Genomic DNA, 13763 nt, shown 5'->3' with positions numbered 1-13763 from the left:
AAGGTAATCGCTGCTTTGAGAAACCCCTCTGTGTAATTCCTATTGGGAAACTCATAGAAAGGCTTTTTGTAGTAGCTAATATTTTCCTTTTGTTAGAATGTTGATTTGAAAGTTACAATCCTTTCTCTGCTTCTTCCCAGCCAGGTCTCTAGACAAACTTTACAACTTTGCTGATTGCTCTGGACTCCACCTGATATTTGCTCTAAATGCACTGCGTCGCAATCCCAATAACTCCTGGAACAGTTCTAGTGCCTTGAGTCTGTTGAAGTACAGTGCCAGCAAAAAGTACAACATTTCTTGGGAACTGGGTAATGGTAAGTAAGATGTTACTTCCTCTAATTGACAAGATTAAGGGACAAGTGCTAGTGTGGGATATAGTCACAATCAGTCCATCTCTAGAGTACTAGCTCAGAAAGCACCTGGGGTGTTTGGCCACTGAGTTGATTTTTCAAATAGTAAAAAATCAAATAGTGAAGAGCAGTAGATTTAGTGAATTTACACCATTTGCATCTATAGTTATAGTTATCTCTAGTTACCTAATTCCCAATATGAGGAAAGTGTTACATGTGATTTGTAACTAACAAACTGATGCTAAACCAAATACACCCAGTCTGCACAGCCAGTGCTGCATTTTACAGTGTGTGGTACATTGGTCCTACAAGATGACGCTTATAATAATTCAAAAGAGCTTGGACACATATGTTTGGGGATTTTGCTACCATATGCACCTCTTGGAGGTTCACAATTCACATTAGCCTATAAAAGGCTATGAGAAGTCCTGCTGCAGTGAAACTGTATAACATGTTTAACCCAGCATTTCTTAAGCCATTTAACTAGGATTTCTCTCAGGGCTGCGCAGCCTGTACAGCCGCACAGTCCCATGCTGAGAAGAGACCCTTGCTTGGTTTGACACTGTGCCCTTGCTGTCTTGAAATTCTTAATTTTTAAATAAAGATACCCACATTTTTCACAGGACTCAGTCTTATTTAGTCACTGAAGTGTGCGTGTGTGTGACTTATCATCCCATGCAATAATATTCCATGGAACACACTTCAGAGAAATATTTCCTAAATTCCACTCTTCTTTCTGATGATATATATGTATGTGTGAGATACAGATGATATTCTGTAGATTCCATGACTCTAATATTATCAAGGCAATTAATATGGGTTTTAGCTAAAATTATGCGTAGTATCAATTTGAAAATGTTCTGATTCTCTAATTAAAAGACATTTTGATAAACCTTAGACTGAGACAATTGAGTTGAAAAAACCAAGACTTCTCTTAAAATTACTGTTACAAACTGATATCAGCACTTTTGTCCATGGCCTTACGTATCCATAGCTACCCTGTATGTGTCTGGAGTGTACACACATACATATGCACGTGCGAATTTACTGTACACCAGAAGTTGAAGTCCTCATAATAAGATAAGAAGGAATGAGGGCTTTATAAGAATGTGCCCTGTTTTTTTATCTGTCGCCATTAACTGGAGTGTAGCTCTTGTACTCTTCTTTTCTCTCTTCCTTCACTGGAGTAGGAGAAATTTGGGGAGACTTAGGGGCCAGATGGAGACCCACTGAACTGAACTGAATGAAGATGCTTTTGCAGTTGGGTGACTGGGGTAGCTAGAGGCTTCTCATCTTCCCACCCTGCCTGGGTATCTGTCATACATTCTGTGACAAAAGCAAGAGTGATGTGATCAGCTTTAACTAAGAAAATATTATGTAGTAGGCAAAATCCTTTACTGTCTCTCCCCTTCCCATATTCTATTTCATACTCCTTGACATCTTTTGGTATTTTATGATGTCTACTCATGACTACTCACCTAACCTTGCCCTGCTGCAATATCATACTCCACACAGCTTAGCTCTCTTCCCAAGAGCAAACTTTCTTTAAACAGTGCATTTCCCAAACAGCTCATTACAATGGTCATGAAGAACCAATTAGAAATAATACTTAAAATGGGTGAGTATATGACAGTAAGGAGTGGTGAGCTGTAGAATACATGCTCTGCTTAAATAAAGCTTTTCTTGTTGTCTTTTAAAAATATTGTGCTACCGAAATAAAATGGGTTTCTAAAATATCTTAGCTAGTTGTAGATAAACCCAAAGCAGTGAAAACTTACTTACAAGTGATTGATGGCCATAATCCCTTTAGGGTTTTGGGGAGCTTGCTAAAATAAATTAGCATTAACCCTTTGGTTGGAATAACTGCTGTGATTTGCTGTGATTTGGTAAGGGTGGGTAGGTAAAGTGAGTATATGCATCTTTCTGCATATACTCATCTATTCCAGACAACTGAGGGCCTCCCTTTCCATCCACCTTCTTCCCCAGAATTATATTACTCTGCAGCTAATTACATTTTTTAATGTTATTTAGTCACTTCAGCCACACAATTAATGATTCCCACCATCACCTTTTTAAATGCCTCTTAAGCATTCAACAAAAACAAAGAATCATTTATAAGAAGGAAAAACACAAAGAAAGATAAGAAAAGAAATAAGTATATAGATAAGAATGGAGAATAAGCAAATCTATGAGTTTTAAAATTCAATAAAGTAGAAAATTTCTGGTAATCTTTTTATGAACATTTCTATCTAGGTAGACATAGATGGTTTTGAGTCTCTAACCAAGACTAGACTTGGTCCTCCCCCAACTCCCTTTCCTTTTATTTCAAAAACTGAGTTTCTGTATTTTTGATATGACTAATAAATAGTCTGCCACACTCAATATAACTTTTAGAGTCTGAGGAAGATTTATTTTACTGCTTCTTCTAATTCATTTTATTTTTTAATCTTTATTATATTTTGCCATTACTATTTAGTCCCTTTATACTCCCTACCCCAGCAATTACCAAAACTACTGATAGTTTTTCATGTGCTAGAATTATATCTCTTGAGCTATCTTATGTATTCTGCTCACAACTGTCATGTTTTACATTTAGACTTCTGTCTCAAAAATTATCTGCATTGTCATCCTTCTGGCCTAGACTTGTCTCTCGAAACTTTAAGCTGTTTTCTTCTTTGTAACCTTATCTCTTTTGGATAGAGGTAATAGTTTAACCATCATGCCCAAATTAGTGAAGGACAATAAAACTGGCCAGTCCTTTTATCACTCATCCTTTCATATACCCTCATCCTGTTAACAAGTATTTTATCTTGAGAGCAAATCTAGCACGGAAAAAGCTAAAGTAGACATTTCTTTAGTTATTTCTCTGAAAAATAGCAAGACTTCAAGTGGCTAGCTTACTGGTTTTCCCTTTTTTGAAAAATCAGTGTGTAGTGTACACTGTAGACCATAAGAGCAAGATATCCCTGTAGCAGGAGGTAAAAATTACAAAAGTTTAGCTGTCAAAATCTGTGAAAGAATAACTTTTCAATACAAAATTTTTAACTACATTCTGAAGATATAAAAGTGTTTCCTTAAGAGTCATTAATTGTAAATTTTGTATTTGCTTAATGCTGGGTGAGTATTATAATTATTTGTATTTCTATTAATCATTGAAAATCAAAATTAAGAAGGAAATGGGGGAATTTGGAAGGTAGTAATCAAACACTGGAAGTACGCTTTGGTCCAGCATTGCTCCTGGGACATGGTGTTTGTTGTTTAGGTTATTCTTAACAAAAATCCTCTGAAAATAATGCAGCATCTCTCACTGAGCTCTACATTATGCATTGCTCCCCAAATTAAGTGCATTCTCTAAGTAAATCTGCCCACTCCTGTGAGCAAATAAAAGCTACTATAATTACTAAGTATCATATATTCATCTGACCTGTACACTTACCAATTATTCTTTCATGATTTTAGTTATATGATTCAGTTCCCTGGAATCTGATGTCTACTGAATGAGTTCATAAAATCAAATTTCTGATCTTACAAATTTTAACTCCTTAGAGATAATGATTCTGGAATTCCAGCTTTATTCGGTCATTTATTTACTCAGTAATTATTAAGCTTTTATTCTGTGATTATGTGGATTAATATATTATGTACTTATGTGTAGCCATTTATACATTTCAGTTGTATATATTTGTGTATATATAACACTTACAACCTTGGGAAGGCCAAACATAGGATTGAGCCACTGTCTTCAAACATGTTGCCAATTGTTTATGAGACTAAGTCATAGCCTAGAAGCTTTAGAGAACTATATCTTCAGAGGATAGAGTTTTGATGGTTAGGGAAGGAAGGGAGCAGGAAAGAGGAGAGGGGATGATGAAAAGCTGTATGTGTTAATAGTTTCTTTACCTGCTTACTATTCTCCTTTTCTTCTCTTTGTCCTCATCTCCCCTTCATCACCTTCACCTTATCAATTCTTTCTCTGCATATACCCATCCATATATATTCTTTCTTTCTTTTTCATGCTATTTATTCACTCCTGTGTTTAATATGTGTGTACTGTTGAGCACCTGCTATGCAAAATATGCCAAGTGCTGGAGTAGGAATTATAGGACATCCTTGAAGTCCTTCTCTGCCCACTGTGGTATCTTTTGATAAAGCAGATTGTGGTGGAGAGTAGATATACACAACAAAGAATTCATATGCTGTAGGAGCTTATTATCTAATGGTAAAGGCAGGATAAAGTTAAAACTATTGAGTAGTTAAACCCTCATATATTCAAATTCAAAGAAGTCTTTAGAGTTAGAAAGGGGTATAGAATAAATCAGAGAAGTTTTACACCAACAAATAATGTAGGGTAAAAAATAAATAATGCACAAAAGTGTTGATAAATTCATAGCTTACATTTGTAAGCACTTACTGTGTTGTTTAATTATTAAGGAATGTAGTGAACTTTCAATTGTATCAGTGCTTTATTTCTGTTCATTGTCATAGTGGAGAATCATGTTATCTCATCAACATGGTTTAGTGTTACAGTTTACAGTGTTTAACTGCTTGTTACAGTTGGATAGTTGGAGAAAGAATTTATGCAATAGCGGTAACATGTGTGGATGTGGGGTGAATCATTGATGGGACCAAGATCATTTTTTTTTGTTATCACTGGTATGATCTACTTTGTGGTACAGCTGACTCTTTAAGAAACTAAATAATTATCACCTTCTACTCATTTCTTAAATATTTAGTTTTGTTTAGGTCAGGATACTACAAAAAAGAACAATCTGACTGACATGGTCCTATCTATCTCTTCTTGCCTACTGTTCTTAAATACTTTAAATCCCTTCTGTAACTCATGAAAGCTAAAGTGGAGTCTGTTGTTCTGACTCGTTGATACACAAGTGACTTCCCTGTTCATATTAGGTGAACATGGGAGAGAAAATAACCTGCTCTGGTCATTTTTTGGCTATGGGTATGGGGCATGAACCACCAGAGACCAACTCCATGGCTCATTTAAGACACTTTGAGCTGCAATTCCAACTACATGCCATTCTGGTAAAGGTAGAGCTATAGAGAGTGAATAGATCAGTGGTTTCCAGGAGTTCAGGGGATGGAGAAAAGGATGAATAGATGGGGTATAAGATTTCGGAGGGTAAACTTATTCTGTATCATACTGTAATGATGGCTACATGACATTATGCATTTATTAAAACCCATACAGCTTTGGAACACAAAGAGTAAATCTTAATGTAAACTATAGACTTGAATTATAACGACATATCACTATTGGCTCTTTCATTGTAACAAATGTACCACACCAAGGCAAGATGTTCATAATGGGGGAAATTGTGTGTGTGGAGGGGGATGATAAGGTATACAGGAACTGTTGGTACTACCTATGCAATTTTCTGTAAACCGAAAATTGCTCTAAAAGATAAAAATAAAGTCTATTAATTACAAAAAAGACTATGAGCCACAGTTTAGAACTACTTCTTGGAACCATGGATTTGACTTGTGTTGTTTCACTTCATACTAAGGACAACACAAGGATCAGTTAAAGAATCTATTGGGCAAAGGATTTTCCAAAGAAGAAATATAAAATGTAATTAAACACATGAAAAGATGCTCAATATCATTAGCCATCAAGGAAACACAAATCAAAACTACAATGAAATAGTGCTTCACATCCACTGGGATGGTCATAATAATAAAAAAGGAAAAGAACAACTCTCGGCAAAGATGTGGAAGATTGGACTCACACAACTTCTGGCGGGAACATAAAATGGTATAGCCACTTTGGAAAACAATTTGGCACTTCTTCAAAAAGTTAAATATAGGGTTACAGTTAAATACAACCTAGCAATTCCACTCCTAGGTTTGTGGTTATGAGAAACATGTCCACACAAAAACTTGTATACAAATATTCATAGCAGCATTATCCATAATAGCAAATAAATAAAATTTAAAAAAACAGAAACAACCCAATGTCCATCAACTGATGAATGAATAAATAAAATGAGTTCTAGCCATACAATGGAATATTATTTGTCCATAGGAAGAAATGGAGTATTGATATACGATACAACGTGGATGAGCCTTGACAAGATAATGCTAGATGAAAGAAACCAGCTGCAAAAAAACATACAGTATAATTCTCTTTATACTGTGAAATGTCCAGAATGGGCAAGTCTAGTAAGCAGAAGATAGATTAATTGTTATCCCCAGGGTTTATTTTGAGGATGAGCAGTAACTGCTAAAAGACATGAAATTACTTTTCCAGTGTGAAAATGTTCTAAAATTTGGTGCAATGATGCAGTGATGGTTGCACAACTCTGTGGATATACTTAAAACCACTGAATTATAGGCATTAACTTGGTGAATTGTATAATATGTAAACTGCATCTCAATACTGCTGTTACCAAAAAATGAGAATATACTATGTTTATCTTTTTTATTTTAAAGGCAATGCATATTACCTGCCACTGGTTGATAATGAAATAGTTACTTCCTTAGGAGCCTTACATTTGTAATTGGTAATAATATTGTCATCCAATATTTCCATTTATGTAGTTTACATAGCATTTCCTAACACTCCTTTTTGGACCCCAAAATGCTAAATAAGTAAATGTTATGCAGGTGAGGAAACCTATTGGAAAGGTCAAGCAAACTGCCAAATGCAGCAGTAAGTGCTAAATCTATGTCTGGACCTTGGGACTTCTGACTGAAAGGGAGGTTCTTTTTTTACTACTCTCTATGTTCTTTGACCTTTTAATTCAAACTGAAATACTGAACTTGACCCTATGCTTTTCCGACAATGAATTAATGTACCCCTCCCTCTCTCCCTTCCCCTAGTCCTCCCTTTCTCCTTGTTCATTTTGCAATTCACTGACTCTTAGTAAACTTTCCAATTTGTACAACAATCTTCACACTCTAAATATGTGGGGAGCACTGAGGGGGGAGGGCTGAGGTGCGAGTAAAAGATGGAAAACTGTACTTGAACAACAATTAAATAAAAAATAAATAAATACAAATACATTTTCATCACTCCAAAAAGATCCCCCATGCAGGTTTTCAGTCAATTTCTGTAACCATTCCCAGACCCAGGAAACACTAATCTGCTTTGTCTTTATAAATTTTTCTTTTCTGACATTTCATAAAACTGAAAGCATACAATGCATACTTTTTTATATCTGACTTATTTCACTTAGCATGTTTTTAGGTTTATCCATGTTGTAGAATGTAAAATAGTTCTTTTTTATTGATAAATAATGTTCTGATGTATGAATGTAATACATGTCACATTTTGCCTTTCCATTCACCAGATGATGGACATTTGCATTGTTTCTACTTTTTGTCCATGATAAATAATGGTTTCATTTCTCTTAGGGAGATATCTTGAAGGTGAATGGAGTTGTGAATTTGTATAGTAAATTTATGTTTCTTTTTAACAAACTGCCAAACTGTTTTCCAAAGTAGCTATACTATTTTACATCTTCATCAGTGATGTTAGAGAGTTTCTGTTTTGCTATATCTTTGGAAACACTTTATAATGGCTTTCTTTTTTAAATTTATTTTTATTTAAGTATAGTTGGTATATAATCTTTTTAGAGGGAATTTTTAGGGTTTTTGATATTTATTTATTTTTAGAGAGGGGGTAGGGAGGAAGAAAGAGAAGGAGAGAAACATCAATGTGCGGTTGCCTCTCACATGCCCCCAAACAGGGACCTGGCCCACAACCCAGGCATGTACCCTGACTAGGAATTGAACCAGCCACCTTTTGGTTCGGAGGCTGGCATTCAATCCACTGAGCCACACCAGCCAGGCCTAGTAGATAATCTTGTATTGGTTATATTAGTTTCAGGTGTACAACATAGTATTTTGACATTTTTAACCCTTACAATGTGATTACACCACTAATTCTAGTAATCATCTATCACCATGTAAACTTATCACAATAGTATTGACTATATTTCTCTTCCCCTTTCCACTCATCCCATCACCCCCTGTTCTGGTAACCATCCCTTTGGTCTCTATTTCTATGAGTCTGTTTTTTATTTTTAGGTAGCCATTCTAATGTGTTCAAAGTAATATTTTAATATGGCTTTAATTAGCACTTCACTAAAAATAATGATGTTGAGCATCTTTTCATATGCTTCTCAGCCATTCTTACAGTTTCTTTGGTGAATGTCTAGTGAAATCTTTTGCCCTATCAATTGGGCTATCTTATTATTGAGTTGTAAGAGTTTTAAATATATTCTGAATACAAATTCTTTCTCAAGTAAATGATTTGCAAATATATTCCTTAGTCTATAGCTTATCTTTTCACTTTCTTTGTGTCAGCTTTTGACATACGGAAGTTTTGAACTTTGTTAACATTCAATTTATCAATTTTATAGGGATCTTGCTTTTGGTGTTATATCTTTGCTAACCCAAGGTCACAAGAGTTTTTTACTATATTTTCTTCTATAGTTTTTATAGTTTTTGTTCTTACATTTAGGTATAAGATTCAAAATGAGTTAATTTTTAGTATGGTATGAAGTAGGGGTCTAAATTCATCTTTTTGAAATGTGAAGCTAAACTTGTTCCAGCACTGCTTATTTAAAAGACTATTCTTTCCCTATTGAATGCTCTTGACACTTTTGTCAAAAATCAATTGACCATAATTGGGTTATTGTGGACTTTTAATTTTGTTTCACTGACCCATACATCTCTTTCTGTACTAGGACTATACTATCTTGATTATTATAGCTCTATACTAATTTTTGAAATTGAAAAGTATAAATCCTCAAACCCTTTTTTACTCTTATATTATTATTTAATTCTTGTATTATTTTCTTTTTTAATATATTTTACTGATTATGCCATTACAGTTGTTCTATTCCCCCCCTTCATTCCCCTCCACCCTGCACACCCCCTCCCCCACCATTCCCCCCCTTTAATTTATGACCAGGTGTCTCAAGTTCTTTACATTCTATATTTCCCATACTATTCTTGCCCTCCCCCTATCTATTTTCTATCTACTGTCTATGCTACTTATTTTCTGTACCTTCTCCCCCATTCTCCTTCTTCCACTCCCCATGTGATCTTCATTTCTATGGTTCCACTCCTGATCTAGCTGTCCTCTTAGTTTGCTTTTGTTTTAGGTGTGGTTCTTAATAACTGTGAGTTTGCTGTCCTTTCACTGTTCATCTTTTTTAATCTTCCTTTTCTTAGGTAAATCCCTTTAACATTTCATATAATAAGGCTTGGCGATGATGAATTTCTTAAATTTGATCTTATCTGAGAAGCACTTTATCTGCCCTTCCATTCTAAATGAAAGCTTTGCTGGATAGATCAATCTTGGTTGTAGGTCTTTGGATTTCATGACTTGGAATATTTCTTTCCAGCCCCTTTTTGCCTCTAAGGTCTCTTTTGCGAAATCTGCTGACAGTCTGATGGGAACTCCTTTGTAGGTGACTGTCCCCTTATCTCTTGATGCTTCTAGGATTCTCTCCTTCATTTTAATCTTGGCTAATGTAATGATGATGTGCCTTGGTGTGTTCCTTCTTGGGTCCAACTTCTTTGGGACTCTCTGTGCTTCCTGGATTTCCTGGAAGTCTATTTCCTTTGCCAGATTGGGGAAGTTCTCTTTTATTATTTGTTCAAATAAGATTTCCACTTGCTCTTCCTCTTCCTCTTCTGGTACCCCTATAATTCGGATGTTGGAGTGTTTAAAGATGTCCTGGAGGTTCCTTAGCCTCTCCTCATTTTTTTGAATTCTCGTTTCTTCATATTTTTCTATTTGGTCATTTTTTTCTTCCTTCTGGTCCACTCCCTTGATTTGAGTCCCAGTTTCCTTTCCATCACTATTGGTTTCCTGTGCATTTCCCTTCATTTCAATTAGTTTAGCCTTCATATGCTCCTCTAATTTGTGGCTAAAATCAACCAGTTCTGTGAGCATCCTGATCACCAGTGTTTTGAACTGTGCCTCTGATAGGTTGGTAATTTCTTGTTCACTTAGATTTATTGGCTCTGGGACTCTGAGTTGTTCTTGAGCCATGTTTTGATCTGTTAGCACCTGTTATGTATGAGGAGTGGAGCCTTAGGTGTTCACCAGGGCCGGGCCTCCAGGTCACTGGTTTGTGATGCTGTATGTGGGGGTGGAGGTGGGGTCAGAAAGGGGCAATAGCGGTCCCCACTGCTCCTTCCCGCTGCTGGGGCCTGCGTGGTCCATGTCACTGCTCACTCCTTCGCTGGTTTATCTGCACACAAATGTGTGACCACGGTCAGCCTGCCGCCTTGTGCCTTCACTGGGTCTGCCCCTCACTACCCCCACATCTGGGATCTGCCCTTGGCTTCCTGCGTGCCTGGGTCGGGGGATCTTTTTTGCCCGACCTGTTCCGCTGCTGGCTCGGCCCCTTTTACCAGTCTGGCTTAGTGTTTTGTTGTTGTTGGACTCCTGTATTGTTCAGTTTTCTGTGATTTGGCTGAGATTTTTGTTGCTAAAACTTTGTTGTTTTTAGACTTGGTTGTGCAAGGAGGTACAGTGTTTCCACCTACACCTCCATCTTGGCGGAAGTCTTCCCTTTTTTTTTCAAAATTGTTTTGGCTGTTCTGGGTGTTTCCATTTCTACATAAATTTTAGGTTCATCTTATAATTTCCTTGATAAAGCCTGCTGTAATTTTAATAGAAATAGCATTGAAAGTATAGATTAGTTTGGGAAGAATTATCACCTTAGCAATACTGAGTCTTCCTATTGATAAGCATAGATTATCTCCCCATTTATTTAATTTTTCTCAAGATGTTTTGTATTTTTCAGTGTACAAGTCTGGCAACCTCTTTTTAAGGTTATTCTTAAATATTTTATTATTCTTGATGCAATTGTGAATGGAATTATTTTAAATTTTATATTTGTATTGTGCATTGCTAGTATTATAAATAAAATTGATTTTATATTTTGATCTCTTATTGTCAGACTTTGCTGAACTTGTTTATTTAGATCTTGTATTTTTCTCCTTTGTGTGTGAATTCTTTAGGATGTTCTGTATACAGATTAGGTTGTCTTAGAATAAAGATAGTTTTACTTCTTTCTTTCTAGTTTAGATGTTTTTTATTTCTTTTTCTTGCATGATTGCATTGGTTAGAACCTCTAATACAACTGTTGAATATAAGTGGCAAGAACACACATTCTTCCCTTGTTCCCAATCTTAGGGGGGAAGACATTAAAAATTTCACCATTAAGTATGATCTTTTACCATCAATCACTCAGTGTGTTGCCATTACATATGTAGGTTTTTCTTAGGTTTTTTTCTTAATATAAGATTGAGGAACTTCCTTTCTATTCATAATTTGTTGAGAGTATATATCAGGAATGGGTATTGGATTTTTGTCAAATGATTTTTTCTTCATGTATTGAAAATGATAATGTGGTTTTGGTTTTTTATTCTATTAATATTATATTTTATATTAGTTGGATTTTGATGTTAAGTCAGCCTTCCATTTCTAGTATAATTTCCACTTTGTCAGGGTTTATAATATTTTTTTATATATTGCTGGATTCAGTTTGTAATATTTACTTAGGAATTTTTGATTCTGTATTTATGAAGGACATTCATCTGTAGTTTTTTTGTGGTGTGTCTTTTTCCGGCTTTGTATCAGGGGAACATTAACATCATAAAATTAGCGAACATTTCTCTCTTCTTTACATTAGGTAAGTGTTCTTTCTTCTTCCATTTTCTGGAAGAATTTGTGAATGATTGGTTTTATTTCTTCTTTAAATATTTAATAGAAATCACCAATGACTTCACCTGGGTCTGCACTTTCTCTGTGAAAATATTTTTAATGACTAATTCAATGTCTTTTGTTGTTATAGGTGTGTTTACATTTTCTATTTCTTTTTGAGTCAGTTTGAGCAAGCTGTGTCTTTCTTGAAAGTTTTTCAATTCACCTAAGTTGTGTAAATCTTTGGCATAATGTTGTTAATAGTCATCATATCTTTTTTATTAGGGTGAGATCCTTAGTAGTGTTCAGTCGTTCATTCCTAATTTTTTAATCTCTAACTTATCTCTTTTTTCTTGGTCAGTCAGGCTAAAGGTATTTCAATTTTGTTGATCTTTTCAAAGAATCAACTTCTGTTTTCATCAGTTTTCTCTATTTTTATATCACTGATATCCAATCAAATTTTTAAATTTTTTTTCTTTTTCTTGCTTTATGTTCAGTTTTCTCTTCTTTTTCTTCTTTCTTTTTTTAATCCTCACCTGAGGATATATTTATTGATTTAGAGGGAGAGGAAGGGTCGGGGAGAGAGAGAGAGAGAGACATCATTGTGAGAAAGAAACATCAATCAGTTGCCTCTTATACATTCCCCGACCATGTATCAAACCTGTAATCTAAGTATGTGTCCTGACTGGGAACCAAATTCACAACTTCTTGGTGCATAGGATGCTGCTCCAACCAACTGAGCCTCCCAACCAGGGCTTCTTTTTCTCCTTTCTTAAGATAGAAGCTTACTGTTCTCACTTCTGGCCAAGATGGAGGTGTCGGTGGAAACACTGTGCCTCCTTGCACAACCAAGTTTAAAAACAACAGTAACATAAAATGGAGTAAAAATAGCCTCTTCAACAAATTGTGTTGGGAAAACTGGACAGCTACATGCAAAAAAAATGAAACTTGAGCACTGACTTACACCATACACCAAAATAAATTCAAGGTGGATAAAAGACTTAAATGTAAGCCATGACACCATTAAATTCCTAGAGGAGAACATTGGCAGGAAAATCTCAGATATTTCACACAGCAACATTCTTACTGCTTTGTCCCCTAGAGCAAGGAATATAAAGAAAAGAATAAACAAATGGGATCTCATAAAAATAAAAAGCTTCTGCACAGCTAAAGAAAACAGTATTAAAATAAAAAAGACAACCAACTGTACTGGAAAACATATTTATCAATGATACCTCAGACAAGGGTTTAATCTCCAAAATATACAAAGAACTTACACGACTTCACTCTAAGAAGACAACTAACCCAATTAAAAAGTGGGCAAAGGACTTGAACAGACACTTGTCCAAGGAGGACATACAGAGGATCCAGAGGCACATGAAAAGATGCTCAATATCGTTAGCTATCAGAGAGATGCAAATTAAAACCACAGTGAGATACCACTTTACACCAGTCAGAATGGCTGTCATAAACAAAGCTACAAACAACAAATGTTGGAGAGGTTGTGGGGAAAAGGGGTCCTTAGTTCACTGTTGGTAGGATTGCAGACTGGTACAACCATTATGGAAAACAGTGTGGAATTTTCTCAGAAAACTAAAAATGGACCTGTCTTTTGACCCAGCAATTCCACTGCTGGGATTATATCCTAAGAACCCTAAAACACCAATCCAAAAGAACCTATGCACCCCAATGTTCATAGCAGCACAATTTACAATAGCCATGAGCTG

General features: G+C 35.5%; 1 protein-coding gene across 1 annotated transcript in view; it reads left to right on the top strand.

The window, feature by feature from the left end:
• Nucleotides 1–13763, top strand: part of HPSE2 (heparanase 2 (inactive)) — a 670997-nt gene that overhangs the window by 404922 nt on the left and 252312 nt on the right. The window contains exon 4 of the mRNA XM_053662539.1: nucleotides 141–314. Within this exon, the coding sequence (XP_053518514.1) occupies nucleotides 141–314 (174 nt within the window). The remainder of the gene's footprint in view (nucleotides 1–140; nucleotides 315–13763) is intronic.

This window comes from Artibeus jamaicensis, unplaced genomic scaffold, assembly GCF_021234435.1.
Source record: "Artibeus jamaicensis isolate MK-2021 breed Jamaican fruit bat unplaced genomic scaffold, CSHL_Jam_final contig_252, whole genome shotgun sequence".
In the NCBI taxonomy this organism is placed as follows: domain Eukaryota; kingdom Metazoa; phylum Chordata; class Mammalia; order Chiroptera; family Phyllostomidae; genus Artibeus; species Artibeus jamaicensis.
This window is presented reverse-complemented; position numbering and strand designations above follow the sequence as displayed.